The 21,093-nt window shown below is 34.7% G+C and overlaps 1 protein-coding gene across 18 annotated transcripts in view; it reads left to right on the top strand.

Annotated features, from left to right (window-relative positions):
* Nucleotides 1–21,093, top strand: part of TRDN (triadin) — a 362,263-nt gene that overhangs the window by 293,383 nt on the left and 47,787 nt on the right. For 16 of the 18 annotated variants that reach the window (XM_072832697.1, XM_072832631.1, XM_072832729.1 and 13 more), the window contains 2 exons: nt 19,990–20,016; nt 20,514–20,543. In XM_072832697.1, the coding sequence (XP_072688798.1) occupies nt 19,990–20,016; nt 20,514–20,543 (57 nt within the window). The remainder of the gene's footprint in view (nt 1–19,989; nt 20,017–20,513; nt 20,544–21,093) is intronic. The other 2 variants (XM_072832706.1, XM_072832662.1) reach the window with 1 other exon arrangement.

Below are 21,093 nucleotides of genomic sequence, written 5' to 3'. Positions count from 1 at the left end.
AGTTTAACCTATATGAAAATCATTCTTGTTTTACCCTTCTATGTTTAAATATTAACTTGAATTATTGCCACTCCTTTTGAAAGTACTGTTAACAAAGCAAAAGGAACTCATTGTTTTGTAGTGAAAAAACAGCCATTTTGAGTGACTTTATAAAATCTGAAAGCCTGCATTTTCTGGAAGACAAATGGAAAAAAGTGACCAATTTTACATAGTGAGGAAAATGCATAATAGAGATATGATATATTACATCTTAACATCAAAACTTATAACTGAGCTTTAGATATACCGGCAGAAAAGGGGAAACTACATATAAAAATTGTTCTATGGTTGTTGGCACTCTTACTGGTGTCAGTGAAAGACTGCTGATCAAATAAAAGTTATATGACATTACTCCTTCCTGTAAGCTAACACTGTATTTGATGCTTTATTTTACTGTTGGTATGTAATGGGAAAAGTAATATGCACTATAAATTTCCTATTATTAGTTTGCATTAAATATTTATGTCTATTTTTATGTTATATTTATTTTTAACTTCCTAAAAGGAAAGAGAAATTAGCATTAATGGCATATGTTATATAATCAATCAGCAAATTAATTGAAAACATATATTATGCTAAATATCACTGCCATATGTTCAGGATTGTGCTTGTTGATGCAAAACTTACAAATAAGTAATAAGATATTGTTTTTGTCTCAAAAGAGTATAATCAAGGACACAGACATGAACTATCAAGTGATGGCTTTAAGACAATTATATCAGTGATGAGTGCTCAGGAGTCTCAAGGGAGGAGCCACCCCTGTGGTCTTATCAATCAGGGAAAACCTCCGGGAGATGATGGATTTAAGCTAGGGTTTTAGGAATATGCAAGAACAGCTGAGACAGGGAGATGATTCTACAGCATGGTGGAAGCGGTGCTAGCTTTCGAGTAGAAAGACATGAATTTGACTCTGCCATTTGCTAGGGGTGTAACTTAAATTACTTAACATTTCTGACCTTCAGTTTCTTTATCTATGGAACGAAGGTTATCATAACAAGCCACCAGGGCTTCTTAAAAGGAATCAACTTGGTGCTTGCCATTTGGTTCAGCTTCAGTAAAAGGTAGCTCTATGGCGGAGTTAACTGAGGGGCAGGATGAGCATGCAGTTAGCAGCAGGCAGCAAGAAGACCAAAGACCAAAGCAGATGCTAGGCCCGAATGAGGAACAGACGATGGCAGAACTGCAGCCATGGTAGGTAGCCAAAGGGAGGGTGGTTCTGGAAATCCAGGAAAGGGCGATTAGGAGGCCAGAGTGAAAAGTCTGGATTCTCAGAATACGAATCAGAGGAAGAGAGTAATAATCCTAAATCTTGTAATAGTGTATGGAGTGAAGTTTTGTAGAATGGATTTTCAATCAGAGATTTGACTCAGTAGTATTTTGTAAGTAATCTAAATATTATAAGGATGGGAAAAATTGGTACAGAGCAGAAACAATGAGAAAGTGAATTTTGTTTATTTTCAAGATTATTTATAACCATGACTACCGTGCAGTGTGGAATTTTTAGGAATTACGATTTTTAAAAGCACAGAACCTAGTAACCCATTGAAAATATGAACAACATCTTATATATTCTTTCAGTTACAGGACACCATACACTTTAGAAACACAGTCGTACTCCCTGTATTGCGCTATTGCTGCTTTTCTGTCAAGTTGTTTCACAGGAAAAGAATAGGCATGGATGACATTAGCTGTACTGAACTTCATGGCCTCAAGCATGAAAGGATGAGAAGGCAATTAAACTATAAGTTGCAGAGGAAGTGCAGGTGTGCAGGTGGGTGGATGCTAGTGGGACATCCACCCAGAGATATCCTAGCGATGCTTGCAAATTGGGAGCATTCACTTGGGATCCTCATACTAGGTTGGGTATACATGAGTTTCGAAGTTCTGCATTCGAAGACAAAGGAGAAAAGGAGTTGTTCAAAAAAAAAGAAAAAAAACTTGGAGACAGAAGAGAAGGGAATGAAGGATGGCTTCATTCCCTTGGATTTCCCATGGAAAAGTAAAAGAACCAATAAAGAACAGGCAAGCAGGTTATGGGAAAGACCAGGAAGTACAGTGTCTCAGCATCCCAAAGCAGGGGTCCATTCATGAACACGTGAAAAAGTCAGCAGTATGAAAGTCTCAGAGGGTCATGAGACATGGGACTGAGAAAAAGCCATTATAGTTGACAAAAACCTGTCATTTTGTGACTTTTTTTTTAAAAAAAAGATTCTATTTATTTATTCATGAGAGACACAAAAACACAGGCAGGGGGAGAAGCAGGCTCCCTGCGGGGAGTCGGATATGGGACTTGATCCCAGGACCCTGGGATCACACCCTGAGCCAAAGGCAGACGCTCAACCCCTGAGCCACCCATGTGTCCCAACCTTTTGGAGGGCATTTTCAGAAGACCAGTGGAAGTAAAAAACAGTTTGGGATTTATCAGTAAGTGGAAGCAGAGCACAAACTACTTTTTCCAGGAATTTGTAGGGAAAGGGAGGCAAAATATTCTATTTCAGCAGGTCACATCAATGAAACATGTTGGTTGTTGTCATGCTGGTGATAACCTGATGGAGAGAATTCCAGGGAGAGGAGGAGTGAGAAGTTCAGAGGGAGATACTGATTAGGAGAGAACTGTCCCAGATTTGAGAGAAGTGGGGATACACCCTCTAGGTGGAAGGAATAAGCTTAGTTATGAGGAAGAACAAAATGCTCCTGAGCTTTGAAGGAGTAATGAAAGGGTAGATTAAATTAAAGTTGAGCATACATGAGGGAAGACAGTCCTCCAGAATGATCTTTTCTCCTAAAATCTGTGTGATGGTGACCACTAACATGTTTGTTGCCCAAACCAGGGGATGGTTTTTTTCCTGCCTCATGTTATACTGACTCCGACACAATATTTGACCATGTTTACTGTCTCTCGTATCCAAAAAAAAAGAACCCAAAAAAACTTTCTTTGGCAAAAACTAGACCATTTAACCCACGTTGTTAAAAATAAGACAGCAACAACAAAAAAATGACTACATTTTTAAATACCGGAGCGACGTTTATAATGATTTATTTTTGACGTGGCATATTATTAGCCACTAAAATTCCTTTGTTTTTTACCCAGCAATGAAAATGATGGCAAATGGGACATGCATTTCATTAGGTAATTGGAGAATAGCTTAGTGTTCTTTTTGGGAAGCAATAGATATTAATTATAAGTAGTAATATAATTAAAAACAACAAAACGCTTGCCTAAGGAATAAGCAATACATTATTTTTCTTACTTACCATGGATATTAATATTCATAAACCAGTTCTTCAGAGTTCTAGAACTGTATTTCTAACTGTCTAGCAAACATTTCCACTTGGTTATTCTGCTTACTTTTCACTTTGTTCATAATTGAACTCAACAGCTCCTCCGTTGTCTCTTTCTGTCATTATTGTTGCTCCTTATCCCAAGAAATGGAACTCATGAGTCACCACTCAGTTCCGTTGACTTAAACTTCTGAGTCATTTGCAGCTTCTCCTTGTCTTTCAGAACCCAGTGTCCAATTAGATATCATGTTATGTATTTCCCAAATTTGTGCTCCCCCACTCCTTTTTGTTTTCTTTCTCCGGGTATGACCATAGTTTTAGCTCTCATCATCTCTTGCCTGAATAGATAAATAAGCCCATGACTTGATCCTCTTGTTTCCATCTCGTCTTCACAGACAGATCCACCACATGCCTGTGCTAGTTATCTTTTCTAAATGAGTATCTGTGGAGAACAGAGCTAGATTCACTGTCACTACATTATATTGCGTCCCCACACCCCCTGTCATATTTCTTCATGGGGTCTCTCTTTGTCTAATCCACCACTATCATCGCTTCCAGTGCACCCACATCAAGATTTTTAAAAGATTACTTGATCTGCAGAATTTTGTCTATTCAGTGTCTTTGAATATTTTCTCTTCACTTTAGGTCCATGGGTTTTTTTGTTTGGTTGGTTTTTGTTTTCTTGTTTTTTTTTTAAGATTTTGTTTATTTATTCATGAGAGACAGAGAGAGAGAGGTAGAGACATAGGCAGAGGGAGAAGCAGGCCTCTGCAAGGAGTCCAATGTGGGACTCTATCCCAGGACCCTAAGATCATGCCCTGAGTAGAAGGCAGATGCTCAACTGCTGAGCCACCCAGGTGCCCCAATTTAGGTCCATGTTAAAAGCATCTTACCTATAAACCTTGCCTCTTGCCTCCATCTTGGGAGCTTACCTTCCCACCCACCACTGTTCTCTATCTATAAACACACAGCGTAAGTTTTCCAGCCTTGGTCCGTTTACATAATGTCTTCCTCTACCATACGATGTGGTATCCATAATTACCAAATGGGTTTCCTCTAACTTTGTATCTAAGCTCCTATATTATCTCTGCTGTGAGCTGTTTAGTCTTCTCTGATTTCTGATACAGGAAATCATTCGAAAGCCACCATAGCCACAACATGTTGACAAAATTATCATTCTGGAAACAAAGGGGTTGGTTAATATTTTTTTTAAATATACTTTTGACATATGTCTTGATTTTGTGATATAGGATGTGGAGAGGCAGTTTTTTAAATGGAAAAGGCTAATAGAGGAAGGACGGCATAGAAAGAGGAGCTCTAAGGCTATAGATGTGGAGGGGTTTACAACAAATCTCTTAAGTGCTGAATCTCTCTTTCTTTACTTATAAAATAGAATTACCACCAACAACGCATTCTATGCCAATCCAGCAGGCTTATTGTGAGACTTGTGTGATATGATATATGTGAAGGTACTTTCAAAGCTATGAAAACAGAAAAATATGAGAGTTTATCATCTATACCCTTGTTATTTCAAGTGTGGTCCTCAAAACAAGAGCAGTATTCTCTGGTTGCTTGTTAGAAATATAAAATCTTGGGTCTTATCAATAACTGCTGAGTAAGAATTTGGATTTTAATGAGATTCCCAAGTCACTAATTATGTACATTAACATTTGAGATGTAGTATTATAGATTTCATAGACAACCTATTGTTGCCCTTGTCTCCAGGGAGGAAAAACATTAAGCTCTCTCTTACCAAAAACTTGGCTGATTTAGATTGGACTTATATTTTTGGGTGGCTGCTTTCTAACTAGTAGGGAGGTCCTCACACTTACTGAGCACTGGTTGACATCCTCCATCCACCGTCTCATTTGATGGGTGATTTCTGGACTTTGGCCATCCGAGAAATGATTGAGGAAACAGCTATTTCTTATGACATAGCGTAGGCAAACAAGCACTAGACATACTTGTGCATTCATTTGAAGAATAAATAAACCCATATTTTGCTAGCAGAACATGTGTGTCAAGAGAGAGCAGTCTCTACCAGCTAGCTAAGAATGACACAATAGGTTAATGATTTAGCCAAAGAAAAACAGTATGTACTCATACTTATCAGTCATCAAAGCATCTCTGGCTCATATTCCTCAAAGAACTTGCTTCTAATTGGTTCCTCTATTCAATCTATGTCTGTCATTACATAAACTAAATGTAATAACAATCTAAAAATTACTATCGTGGTCCTACAAAAGTATATGTATATATACTGTATCTTCCAATAAGACAAAATGTGTTCTCTCTCTCTCTCTTCTCCTTCTTTCTTCCCCCAACCACCTCACATACCACTAAAATAGTATATACATCTTACATCTTTAAGTTACCCATAAAACACATGCAGGGCTCCTATAAATTGTAGAAATAATTAAATCTCAATTTGATTAGCTTCACTAAGTTATGGTAGGATCAGACTCAGTTTTGTTCAATAAATACTGATTGCATTTCCACCATGTTTCTAATAGTGTGCCAGGTTTTGAGGATATAAAGATGAATAACATAAATTCTCAATAAATATTTTATATCAAGGCAAAGATCATTAAATAAAGAGCTTATAGTAACAAAAATAAATGAATACAAATCAAGCAAACAGGCAAGAAAAGGTTGTGCAGAGTGTGCCTTCTGAACACAGGGGGATGTTACATTTCTCTAGCCTATTGGTTCAGGGAAATATTCCCAAAGGAGAAGATTATATGAATGATCTCAGAAGGTGGGTGAAGATAAGCAGGTGAAAAAAGCCTGAATAGAGCATTCCAGATAGATTTATAAAGCCTCAGCTGGATGGTAAACAGTCAGGAGCACTGAAAACTACAAGATTTCACCTTCACTTCAGCACAAAGTGTGAGTGGAGAGCAAGAGTAGGTAAGGCTTAAAAGAAAACCGTGCTGCTGTAGTAAAGGTTGTGTCCTTTTTCCTAAAGGAAATTGGGAACAATTAAAAGTCTTTAAGCCAAATGAGGTACAGCTTAAAATAGAATTTCAAGTAGCTGATTCTGAATAATCACAAATTGAAGATACAGAGGATGCCAATAGTTTCAGGAAATCAGTTTTCTAGGTGATGAGATCTTGCACTGACATCTCTAGAGTTATTAAAAGGGTCTTGAGAGAGCATTAGTAGGAAGGAAAAGAGGAGAGCTATTATAGAAGCATTTAGGAAGTAGAATCACCACAACTTAGAGCAGGGGATAAGAAAAAATTCAGGATAATTCCCAGGTTTCTATCTTGGAATAGTATGTGGACAGTAATGTCATTTACTGTGGTTGGAATTTCCAAAAGAAGTGGCAGATTAAAAAAAAAAAAGGAAGCTATATGTATTATATAAATTTTTGACATATTTATTATATAATGTTTTTGTTGAACATTTACTATATGCTAGGCAGTATAGCAAAGCACAAGCATATAGTAAGTTGTGTTGTGTTGGGATGGTAAACACAATCAAGTTCCTGTCTTCCTAGAGTTTATAATCTATTTGGGGTAGCCATGGGGGAGAGAAATGTTGAATGAGAGGTGCCTGTGGGATATGCATTTAGGTATGATTATCAGGTACTCAGAGAGAAAATATGGTAGTGGATATGGAAATTCCTGGCAAAGCTGTGCTGGCTTAAACAATGAGACTTATTGACATCTACGAAGGGAAGAGAGAGAGAAAAAAGGAGGATCAAGGAAGCAAATCAAGAATACTAATATGTAAGGAGTCAACAGGGAAGAAGACTTGAAGGAGTTAAAACAATTAAAAAAAAAAGGAATGAAGGAAGGAATTCTCTTAGAACCTTGAGATACTGTCTCAAAACCGAGGGGGAAAGAATTTTAAGGAGGAGGAGGCTGTCAAAGTGTCAAATGTAACAAATTTACAGTAAGATAAAGACTGAAAAATATTCATTGCAAGATATGATATAAAGTTGCTGCTGATCTTATAAGCAGTTTTAGTGGAACGAAATAAGAGGAAAACCAAATTACCATAGTTTGAGGCATTTAGTTGAAGGCCAAGGATTGAGGCCAGAAAATACCCGTTGTAAGCTTTGTATAAATTATAAGTTATTATTTTAAAAACTTGTCTGAAAAAGGGAAAAGTGTGAATTATTCAGGAGAATAGCATGGCAAAGTAAAAAGAGGGGAAGATGTGACATCAGAGAAACTGTAGTTTTAAATAATTTCTAATCTATCAGAGATATAGCAGCAACCATCTTTAAAACTTTACAGGGTTAGAGTGTCAGTAAAAGGCATAATGCATGGGAAAATGCTAAAAACTAAGGCATGCACTCATTCTATTTTTAAAGACCTGAGACAAAAGGGATATGTATTTTATATATATATATATATATATATATATATATATATATATATAAAGTATAAAAGTATTTCATTTTATTGAATTACCTACTTCTGAGATCAAAACATTTCCTTTCCAATAGAGATCTTCTTGTTTGTTACTTGTTCACTTGTGTAATATTACCCCAGTGGTTCATGTAGTACCATTTTTAATTTTAAAACCTTGAACTAAGTCCTTCTTTCTTAAAAACCATACTATTTTATACAGTTCAGCTAAGAGTATAAATCCATAACATTACTGTTATGGAGTTTTTCTCTGTAACTATAAAGGGTGGAAGGATGTCCTGCAGGATAGGTAAACTCTATCTTGCACTTGTAGTTGGCAGTGTTTTGCACAGAAGACTAGCTACAATTATTGGCACATGAAAGAATTTTGATTTGAGGTGAAGTTAGTCTGGGAAATGCTCTTGGAGTTTATCATATATATGAACACATTAGGGAAGTCTGATAGTAAAGAAACCAGCTGAGCCTTTTTTTACCCAATATTTTTCAAATGTATTCAACTATGATATCTTTTCTGTGATAGCATAGTGGTGTTCAGCTAAATGCACTGTGAGAAATTATGTGTTACACTTACTTAAAAGATTTGGTGAACCAGTAGAGCAAAGATAATAGAATTTTTTTTTAAATTATGTATTAAAAAAAGAAAAGAACAAAATGAGAAAGGCTGGACATAATGTTCAGTTGTGTCGCAATTAGAACAATAAAGATATGCTAACTCGTGTAATTTGTTTATACCCAGGCATTGTCTTCTCAAAATTTCATTTTATTTTTTTCCCCATAAATAAGATGACAGAAAAGTCTATGTAATTTTTGGAGGAAGAGGTGCTTATTCTCTTTCCGGATAAAAATTGTATTAAAAGTATGCTGATATGGAAAATTGAGTAATCGCTAGCAAGTGGCAGTGGTGATAAATACTTCATAAGTATCCCTATCAAGACTCATGTAAATCTATAAGGCAGCAAGTCAACCACCATTTCTATCACAGACTAATATTTTTTAAGTAGTCAACAGGTAGGCAGGGTTTGTTACTCAAAGGAAACAATGAATCAAAAAAAAAAAAAACTGTAATGATTTTTACTCTTTAGTTCAGGGACATTTATTAAATGCCTTCTAATTCCAATCTTGGAAAATGAAAACATAACTAATATTGGCAGAGCAATTAATTAATCAAGAGGAATTATTCACATACATATATAACATAATTTGATCTCATAATGATCTTGTGACTTAGGTTCCATTATTTTGTCTAAATTACAGACAAGGAAGCTGATATAAAGAGCAAATGTTTCCTGGCTTCTTTCAACATAACAATGACCTCTTTCACACACTCAACTTGATTTCTAAGGCACGGAACAAAAAAGTCTTATAAGGTTGCAAATTGTCCTCTTTGACTTCAGGGTAACCTAAAATATAGTGTACCTTCCTCTTGCCAACATAGCCTTGATATAGTTTACTGCCAAATTTAGAACCTCAAGTATACTATTACCATCCTATTGTCAGAATAATTGAGATGATAGAGGGAGGGAGGCAGAAGAGGGAGGTGGGTGGAGAATAACAATAACAAAAAAACCCACTTGGAACTGTGGCACTCCTATTTTGAATTGCCAGCCTACAGCAATGCTTAGACAACAATTCTAGAGGATACTAATAACACACAGGGGAGTACAGCGTATGTTCCTTAAGGTTGGTTTATTTCATGTATTTCCACTCCTCAAACAGTTCCTGGCACATAACAAGAGCTCAGTGAATGTTTTTGAATCAACACATGAGTAGGAGTTTTCATTTTATATATTCAGATGGATCGGGAAGCTTGTTTCTTAATCTGCTAAATTGACCTTACGAGGTTTACTATATAAATGTTAAAGTATTTCATTTAAAATAGTTAGTATGGTCTGGGCACAAAATAAACATTTAATATATTATCTGTTAATTATACTAATAAGTATACAAGACAACAACTTTCCAGAATTAAAATTTGGGACAGTCATTTCAAAATCTGAGACATGATCATTGGCCATTTTGCTTACCAAAACAATTTTTTTGTTTGTTTGTTTTGTGGGCAAAAAAAAGTATAAAACCTTTGTCATGCAAAAAGTATTTTTGTACTAGAATCTCTTTTTTTTCCTATTTTTGATGGTGACTTGAGTACTTAAGTCTTGATTTAAAAAAAATTCTATCTTCTGGAGATTGGAGATGTAATATTTCTTAGTCAATTCAATCAATCAAGCATAGTCCCATTTGGAGTTTCTGAATCAGGGTATGACAGGTACAGTTTCCCTCAGCTGACACATGCTCTGTAAATCCTCGGGAAGTTCTCTCTATTAAGAGAAAAAAAAGAGAACAAGATAGTTTCATTTAAAATTGCTAAATTGTACTAACATTAGGGTAAATAAAGAGTTATTAGCTACTATTTAGATATGTCGTCTTCTTTAGAGATGTCTTCAACTGAATATATTTTAGAATCCTCCAAAAGTCAATTTTTCGTTTTCAGCCTTTCCCCAGAATGATTTTCTCCCCTCCGTAGTTTATGAGAATAAGAAAATACTCTTTATTTCCCCTTTTTTATAAAACTGTCACTGAAATCCTCCTTCTCAATTTCAACCCAATATAAAAACTAATTGAGGAAGGTGGTAATGAGATTCAAATTGAGATGTTCCAGGACAGCAAAAGCAATTCACTAGAGAAGACTTTATAACTTGCCATAGAAGTTGATGGTCTGGCTCCTGTAAATTAAAAGAAAAACTCAGAAGTTTTTTAGACACTTGCCTATTAAGAAGTCAACTCTAGTAGAAAGGTTTTTGTTTCCAGGTTAATTTGTGAGTTACTCTGACAAAATATTGTAAAATTTACAAGACCCAATTCCCCAATGTTAATGTATTGTTTAGCTTATTTCTTCTTTGCTATTCTAAAATATGCTAGTTTTATTAATTATTTGAACCTATTCTCAATCTCTTTTTTTTTTCTTTCTCTTAGGACTAAACATCCTTGTATATTATTTATAACACACAATATATCATCCAGTTTTCAAAACTATATTCTTAGATCAATTTTTTTTTTATTTTTCAATTTAGTGGATCAATACAACATTCACACATGGGAATATTTCTCAAGCCTGTGATGAAGTGTTTCACACTTGTGATATGCTTAAAGGAAGGTTGATATTTAATAATTGAATCATGTTCCAGGAGAAAAGTTTCAGTTGCCTCTTATGGACAAACATGAGGGATCTTTTCTTTTCTTTCATATGCTATTCCAATTTAGCACTCATAACACAAAACATGTTGAGAAAGAGATACAGTACTATTTATTTGAGCATTGAAGAAGATAAAAGAAATAGTATTAACTACCATCTCTTTTATTCTCATATTTCTGGTTTCAAAACAGAATATTCTCAAGTGCAGGAACTGAGATTGGTGTGACCAATAACAAGCATGGCAGAAATAATGGTTTCTTTGGAGCCATTCCTGACAACTTTAGACAAGTCCATCGAGGTTTAGACATTTTACTGAGCTTTCTTTCTCACAAACCCTCCATTCCTACCCTATGCTTTAACCAGTACCCTGACTTTTAAAATCAGGACTGAATCTCATTGGTAGGATTCAACGTGATGGGAGCTCATTTCTTGTCTCATTTCTTTCCTAAGACCAACTTAAAGTATCAGGATGTGATCAGGTGGTGTTTATGGTAATAGAGTTTAGTAAATCTTAATAATTAAAACATGCTTGGGAAAGATGGTGCTAATCAATCGGAAATAATCAGGAATACATATTATATTCCAGGTCAAACTGCTCAATAGTCACACCTAAACATGGCATAATTTTCTCCTTTTCATAGATAAAATAACCATAACCAACACTAATGAGAAATTCCATACACAAACTTTGACATGTTTTATTTTCATATATCTCAAATGAGATGACCACAATACAAATTTGAAAAATTCCCTACGTAGAAAAAAAATGGAAGATTTCTGCCAGTGGTATATTTCAGTGAAGGGCCACAGAGTTAAAAAGAACTCTCTCTTTTTTGCAAGTCCTTTTCAAATATTTTAGCAGCTTCTTCAGTGAGTCATTGGTGGGAGTATGTTTAGTTGCATGCATTACTCAATAGAGTAAGCCATTTATATAGAGTTGTCACTTGTTCATTAAAGACAATTATTGTTGACACCCTGAGACAATGCACAAGTGCTAAGAATACAAAGATGATAGTTGCATTGCTGTCCCTGCCTAGTGAATTTCACAATTTATTTGTGGAAGACAAATGAGTAAATAATTACAAAGTATTGCAAATAATTACAGTGTACAGAGATGACGGTTTTCATACGATGCTGAGAGTACAGATTAAGGGCATCTAACTCATCCTGGAAAGAGATCAGGAAAGGATTCCAGAGGGAGACAACAGCTGAGCTGAGACTTGACAAATGAGCACAGTATGATGAGAAGAGGCAAGAAGAGGGCAAAAGCATCCAGTGATATGATGGGGAATGTAAATGATATATTTGAATCTCTAATAGAGGCAGAAACTGAGAAGGAAATAAACAAGTGGAAGTACACTCCAGATATATTTAGAAAATGGAATCAACAGGGTTCTGTTAAGAGCTGAATAGGGATAGCAAAGCCTGAAGAAGAATTTTGGATGAGTTCCAGCCTCCTGGTTAGAATTATAGATAGAATGTAGTATCATTTACCAATATAGGGAACGTGTTTGGAATAGAAAAAAGTCTTTCTTTAGAATGTTTGTTATGTGGGTCAATAGTGGAATAAACCCATTTATCCCCATATCTTCTATTTTCTCCCAACTTTGCAAAGTATATGCATGATATCAGAATTGATGTTCTGTCTCTGCCCATAAAGAGAGAGAACTACCTAGCATGGCATTTCAACCAAATCTAATTACTATGACTGTAGCTGGAATTTAATTTATCCATAAGAATTCAGCTTTTCAACTAATAGGTAAGTCTTATACGCCTATTCTTAAGAGTTTGAAGTGCTTGGCATGCCCTAAATGTTAGGTCATCGTTTGCTGAATCAAATGATCAAATGATTGAATAATCATGGTATGTTGTCAGTGTTATATTAAGTTCTTGGTCAAAAATAAAAAGAGGTTTCAAAGTAATGGTTTTGATTAACTTCCCCTTTCTATTGGTTCTCTATTAACTTCCTCCGATCTCTCACACTGAAACATGGTGTAAGCAAAACATTTGCTACTAACAGTTTAATCAACATCACTTTAAATCCCTTTGAACATCAAGAAGCAGGACCCCAAGATACCCTCACTACTCATCTGAGGCAAAATATAACAGGGGGATCGTAAACAGAGCGGTCAAGGGTAGATGCTTGGATAACAAAAAAGTTTCCATGGAAATTTATTGTAGTACAGCCTTAAGAAATTGAACAAAATAATTGATACCTAGAAAATTGAGCACAGTGCAAATCCAATAAAGATGAATGTCACTGGGTTCATGTATCTAGGAGGCCATATTACCACAGATCTTAATACTGGGTAAACTATAAAGAACTTTCCAAACTCCATTTCAATATACTGCCAAATAATGCTGCTTTTAAAATTAAAGGACACCATGAAAAATATTTTTACTTCTTACCAACAGATTGCATTTCTATAACATAAAATAAAAATTCTTCCACAGATTTAGTTCCAATTGTCAGAGGCAATTCTTGCTTACCAAGTCACTTTTTGGAAATTAAAGGTCAATTTTCAAAGCATCATTTGTGATTTATTTCCTTGATTTATAGCACCACATAAATGATGGTTTGTAAAATGATGGAATCATTTTACATTATTTTTACATTATATAGATAATTTTACGTTAAATATCTAAAAGTATATTTGTAAACATTATATAAATAAAAATATGATATTTTTTCAACCAAATAACATTATATAGTACATTTGATAAATGAGATTGCCTCTATCTATAAATTTGTCTACAGGTGAAAGAAGAAAAAAGAATGTTTACTCAAATTCATATACACTTCAGAAAGCAATTCCTTTCAGTTTTATATTTTATATATGTAATGTTTATACTCCTATTTTAGTTTTGTTAATTAAAAGATTATAAAACCTCATAAAACATGTAGCTGAGTAATAATGGCTTCTAGAAAAATGTAATAAGATTTCTGAACTGGTTTAAGCATCCCATAAAAGACCCTATATTTTCTTGCCTCCTCCAAATGGCTCGCTTATTCTATATATATGGTACAAAGTTTGGATATTAATCTTCAAGTCAATTTAAAAGGTAAAGTGGCTGTTTGATGTTTCTTTCTGGTGAAGATGTAAATCTACAGCAGAGCCAATTTCTTCTCTGTACTAAATAGCTGTGTACATAGATATATTATATCTGGAACACTCACTATAGTGTCTTAGAAACCAAGTTTGTGGGGCAGCCCTGATGGCTCAGCGGTTTAGGGCCACCTTCAGCCCAGGGCGTGATCCTGGAGACCCAGGATCAATCCCATGTCAGGCTCCCTGCATGGAACCTGCTTCTCCCTCTCCGGCTCTCTCTGTCTCTCTCTGTCTCTGTCTCTCTCTCTCATGAATAAATAAATAAAATATAAAAAAAAAAGAAAAAGAAACCAAGTTTGTTCTTCTACCCTTAAACTCTAACATGCTTCAACAGCAGAAAATCTATCAGCAATTGAGCAAACAGATTTACTAAAGAGCAATAAGCCCAAAAGAAATCAATACTGAAACTTTTCAGGTTGATTATCTAAATTCTGTCTCCTTTGTAAATGATTTACTATTTTTTTTTTAATTTTTATTTATTTATGATAGTCACACAGAGAGAGAGAGAGAGAGAGAGGCAGAGACACAGGCAGAGGGAGAAGCAAGCTCCATGCACTGGGAGCCCGACGTGGGATTCAATCCTGGGTCTCCAAGATCACGCCCTAGGCCAAAGGCAGGCGCCAAACCGCTGCGCCACCCAGGGATCCCAATGATTTACTATTTTAATTTAAATTAATATTTAACATAATTATATCACTTTACCCCCATGAAATCTTAGAAACCATGTAATCTAACTTCCTCCATTTCTAATGTTTTTGTAAATGAAAAACTGAGCAAATTAAATGGATGTTAAGGTTCCACAACAAATGAGTGTTTGAGTGAGAACCAAACTCAACCCTTAAGACCTCTTATCTATTGCTTGTCCCTGTACACTACACATTAATATTCTCTGACTGTACCAGGTCAAGATTTTATTTTATGTCAGAAATTTTTTTGTCAGAAAAATTTTAGAATTTTCCTTAGTATATATAGATACAGACATGCTATATATTATTTTATGCAATTTTAAACTGCTGTGATTTCTGTCATTCATGTGTCTAACATTTTAAAATATTTTTGACTCATTCTTTTTACTTTCTCTTTTATTCATTGAATATGACCATTTTTGTTTAAGTCAATGCATAGTAGAAGTAGAAATTGGGAAGATTACATTGACAATTTCATTTGTTTTTAATAAAATTCAAGAAATTTAGAAAATACAAAAATATAAAAGCTATAATAAAAAAATAAAAACCTAAAATTCCTATAAATAAAATAAACAAATATATGTATGTATATACTTGTTATATTGCTTCTTACTATTTGACACCTGTGATATGGAGCCAGTTGCTATCTTCATGAGAACATCAGAATTACAATGATTTGTTTTCCTCTGTAAAAATAAAAAATTCTTGTTATATAAATTTGATTTCATATCAATCACATCGTTTATAGATCTCAATCAGAAACATCTGAATAGAATATTACTGTCAACTATATTGAAAAGTTGACACACTAGAATCAACATAACCATGTTCTGTATTAGCTTTATCCATTTATGTCTTAGTGGATTGAAACCTTTCTCTTTGACTCTAATTATTTGCTGAAATATGATAAATATGACATATACAATTAGCTAGAACTCAAAATTGCAAAAAATAGCCATAGATTTTGTTAAGTGAATGCTATTAACAAATATAGTCATGGTTATCAAACAGTGGCTTTCAAACTTCAAAATGTGTCTGATATACCTGAAGGGCACCCCAATTTATGATTCTAGAGGTCAAGCGTGGGGTCCAGCATATACATCCCTCATAAATGCCCAGATTACATTAATGTTTGAGAGTCATTGCCTTATAGAATTCTCCTCCAACAAACAATCAATATTGGCCTCGCACTTATTGCTAAGTGTAGACCTTAGGGAATATATAGCCTTTGAACATGTATAGATAGACACACACATGCACTTTATTCATTCATGTATCTTCAGATGTGTTTTCCTGTGAAGCTTCATCAGATTTTAAACTGGTATAATATCACCTCTTAACTGAATATATAAGATTATGAAACAATATAAAAGAGCTAAAGAACATGTGGGAATAACATCAGCAAGATGATGGTATAGAAATTTTTAGTGTCCATTCCCTCCCCAAAACATCAATTTGAAAGCTATCTATACACAGAATATACTTTCAGAAGAGCTAAGGATTCCAGGTGAGGGAATATAGCACCTAAGTGAAGCACAGAAAAACAATAAGACATTGAGGAAGATGTCAATACAGATTCACATTATCCCCGCCCCATCTTCCATACTTGGGCAGCTTAACAGAAAAATATACTTTTCTTGAAAGGGAGGAAGAAGGAGAGTAAAGAGATCACCCAAATTCAATGCAGACCCCAGTGTTGGCCTGTGCCACCACCAGACTGACTCTCAAAGTCCTAGGTGACTCCCATGGTACTACGCTCCCACCCTACCCTGGCACTGACCAGCTCCCACAGCCTCAGAGCAGCAATCATAGCACAAGTTTCTTAGCAGATTACCATGAATCTTCTGCTGGTCCATCCTAGTACCAGCCACCTCCCACAGACCCCAGGATCAGAGCCGGCCCTGGTACCAGGCTGGTACCTGCAGCCTCAGGCTCTAAGCAAGCTCCCATAGACCAAGACTCCCAGCCTGATCCCAAGCTAGGTAAACCCCAATAGACCCAGGCTCCAACTGGGATCCTGTGAACCCAGGCTCCTGCCCTACTGCCCTACCACAGCACCAAGTCATCCTTCGTGGCTTTCTGAGGTCCTGGGTTTAGGAATGGCTCCCACAGACCTAGGTTCCTGTCCTGCCCCAGGACGAGGGCAGCTCACATGGTCCCCAGCCTCTAAGCTGGTTCCTCTGAAACCAGTCTGCCAAACTATCCCAATACTGGCCCAGCCTCTAAGACCCAGATGCCAGGTCCATCCCAGTGGTCCCTGGCATGTAGCCAGTATTATCCTGATAAATCCTGAAAAATATCCAAGGTCAACTAAGGATCCTCCAAGAAAAGAAAACTAGGTCAATATCATTGATGAATATATATACAAAAATTCTCAACAAAATACTAGCAAATTTAATTCAACAGCAGATTAAAAGGATTATACACCATGATGAAGTAGGGTTTATCCCTGGAATGCAAAATAGTTCAATATACACAAATAAATAAATGTGGTGCACTATATTAATAGAATGCAAAATGAAAATATGTAATTATCTCAATAGACACAGGAAAACCATTGAAAAAAATTCAACATCCTTTCATGATAAAATCTTTTTTTAAACATTTTTTTCATTTTTTTCATGATAAAATCTATCAACAACTTTATTCTCTCATCATTCTAGAGATAGAAGTCCAAAATCAAGTTGTAGGAAGGGTCATGCTTTCCTTGAAGGTTTGGAGGATTATCTGTTCCATCCCTTTCCCTTGGCTTCTAGAATTGCCAGCAAACCTTGGTGTTCCTTGGCTTGTAGAAACATCATTCAAATTTCTGTTTCTGTCACAACATGGTATTATCCCTGTATGTTTTCACATTATCTTCTCTCTCTCTATGCATGTCCAATTCTGTGTCTCTTCTCCTCTTATAAGGATATCAGTCATATTAGATTAGGACCCACCCTACCTAATGACCTCACTTTAATTATGTCTGCGAAAACCTTATTTCCAAATAAGGTCAATTGACAAGATAATGAGCCTTAGGACTTCAACATAACTTTTGGGGGAACACGATAAAATCTATAAGGCAGAGTGTAAAGAGAACAGCAGAATAATATAGGCTGCAATTGAAATTGACTTGGAAATAAATATATATGGGAGAGGGCATGTAAAAACCAACTCTGAAACCCAGATATCATAATTAAACAGCTTTGTGGAAATAAATAGTCATTCAGTGTTTGTCACAACCTGATTGCAGGGATGAGTAGAACTGATTGGACTTAAAGTAACGTTTCTCTTATTGGACTGTGCTTGGAATAGTGTAATTGGCTCATAGTGAGAGTAGAGGGTGGAAATCTGTCATATATTTAGGGTAGGAATTTTTTTTAAGATGTTATTTACTACATTATACTATTTTTTTCCTGTTGAGAACACATAAAACAAATGTACTCAGTTAACAGTACCAGGAATTGCTATACAAGGAATTCCCTGTAAAAACCTATTTATGTCTTAAAACATTGTGAATTTTATAATTAATCGGGCTTTTTATCCTTGCCTGAATATTAGAAAGGTGGGTTTTCATACCAAGTCCAAGGAAGTGTATAATAATTTTAGCATGCATTGTATGTTTTAATGTAATTCCTGAATTCATAAAATCAAAATCTTGGCATAAATGGTGAGATAGTGTATGTGTGGGAAGTAGAAGATTCAAAGTTATTAGGATGTCAGTTGCTCCCAAAGTGATCTATGGATTTAATGCAATTTCCATCAAATTCCAGCAAGTTATTTTGTGAATATTGACAAACTGATCCTAAAAGTTATGTGGAATGGGGAAAAAAATTTTAAAAAACCTCACAGCAGCCAACACAATACTGAAGTAAAGATCAAACTTGGAAGACTGACACTTTTCCTGACCCCAAGTAATTTCCATGTGTGCCTATGCTGGTTGGTGCTCATCTGAAGATTTAAGAGGGCCTTCCACAAATCTCTAGAACTTTATCTCTTTTTCTCTCTTCTCTTCTCTGCAGCCTTACATGACTCTGACCTATGATCTCTAGCTATCTTGGCCTTTCCAGACTTCCAGTTCCATCTCGTCAATTCAATTCTGTTCCTTCACTAAGGCTTTATAATTCTATTAAGGCATTAAGCTGGAGCAATCATAGGACATATATCATTTGTTTCCCATCACTTAAAAATCACTATCCTTTGTTGTCTATACCCAATATCTTTAAAGCCAGTGTTTTACATATTTTGTCTGTTTTCTATAGTTTTAAGTGTGAGGACTAATCAGAAGTCAAGTGAATGGGAATTTAAAAAGGAAAAATGATCAATACAGTTAACTACATCTATTGGTGTTGGCAAAGGGGGGGCGGGGATTGATGACCAGAGAGACCTGATAAATGAAATGGTGGAAATAGAAACTAGATTTTAGTGAATGATTAAATGGGAGTCAGGAAGTAGAAAAAGCAAGTAAAGATGACATTCCCAAGAAGCTGAGTTGAACAATGATAGGTACTGGATGATATTTATAAGGGAATACAGAATCAAAGGAAGCTGTTTTTGTTTACTGTTGAAATCTCTGTTGAGATAAAAAAATAAAGAAAATTAAAACTGACTATGCAGAAGGCAGGGGCTGACAAACAATGACCTACAGACTGATCACCTTTATTTATTTTCTATAAATAAAGTTTTATTGGAACACAGCCATGCCCATTCATTTACATAATATTTACAGCTGTTTCTGTGTTACAACAGAGTTGAATAGTTGTGAAAGAGATCATATGGCCTAAAGTAAAAAATATATACTATTTGATCTTTCATAGAAGGTTTGCCAACCCTTACACTATGGATCCAGTATGCAATAAAAACATATATTTCTAATCATCTGGAGTTTCAATTTCAGTAGCAATCATTTTTAATATATTATACCAGGCTAGATAAAATTTAATAATATTAATGGAAATGAAAATAATAGGTAATATTTTTTCTCTTCAATAATAAGAGATAGAAGAAATTTCTCAAAATAAAATTATGTGTTCTATCTTAATATTAGACTTAAAAGTTAATGTTGCACACAAGAGTTTGTGAGCAAATTATTTTTAATGGTGCAATAAAATTAAGCTAAGAGTTTTACCATTTAAAAATGATTGTTTTTCAATTAGTGATTTTGTATAGACATTAAATTGCATATCCTGTAGAATTTAAATAAAGAACAATAGTTGTTTGCTGTTTTATTTTAATTTTCAAATGTGTAATATTCTTTCATATTCAATGTCAATTCAGTCAATTTACTGACCCAGTCTTTAATAATTTTAAACTCTTTCTAGACAAAGAAGTCAAGCCTAAGCCTCCACGTATGTTTTTGTATGCCAAAAAATAAATAAATAAAACAAATCTTAAATGCATGCTTTTACTTATCCCCTGATTTCATAGTTGAGTATTTTGCTTCAAATCAAGCTATTAGAATCATAACTATTTTGTGTAGACAATGTGCTTAATATCCTCATATTTCTAATGCCTTTTGTATTTCTAATATCCTCTGTGTTTCTGAAAACATGCTATGCTAAGATTTTTTTCCAACCTTTGTTCACTTAAGGCACAGACCAATACCTTTCATTAACTTCTCATAAAAACTTTAGTTCACTTTTTCATTTTAGCTCAAAATAATTCTTACTGTGATGGATAATAAGTAACCTTTATTTGCCTGTTTGTATCAACTTGCTGCATCCATAAAAAGAAGAAAATCAATATGGAAAATCTAAAAAAATAATATATAAAAGAAATATGCATGAATACAGAAAAAAATTATCTTTGTATAATCATCATTATTAATGTTCACCTATATTTTTAGAGTCACAAGTAAAGAAAGAAGAGAAATCAGGTATGTATGTTTTATGTATAAATTCATACTTGCATTCCATATTTATAGCAAATAGCATATTACCTCTTTGCCAATGTTGTGTCCTAGTGCAAATATTACACAAAATGTTATCCTTTACCAAATTTTAAAATAAGACAAACATAATGCATATTTATTTATACCCCTGTTCCTAGAAAAAATTCTACTTACAAAGGAGAAATTTCTGAGAAATGGATCTGATTCAGAAGAAGCAATTGAGTTGACCTACAAAACCCCTATTTTTACTGATTACTATAGGATGCAGATATCCTGTCAGGAAAACTGGTCCTTTCATTCTGTTTTTTTTTTTTTTGTTCGTTTGTTTGGTTGGTTGGTTGGTTTTTTTTTTGGAGCACCTGAGTGAAATGAACATTTCTAAGGCTTCCAGTATGCAACAGAAACTTTTTTTAAAAGAACACACAGAAATCTGATTCTCAAAACAGTTAAATCTTTGGTTCATGTTTACTATTTGTGTTATAAAGTTGCTGTAATAAAATAAAATATCACAAATTGGATATCTTAGTCAGGCAGA

The sequence above is a fragment of the Canis lupus genome, chromosome 1, assembly GCF_048164855.1.
Source record: "Canis lupus baileyi chromosome 1, mCanLup2.hap1, whole genome shotgun sequence".
NCBI classification, from domain to species: domain Eukaryota; kingdom Metazoa; phylum Chordata; class Mammalia; order Carnivora; family Canidae; genus Canis; species Canis lupus.
This window is presented reverse-complemented; position numbering and strand designations above follow the sequence as displayed.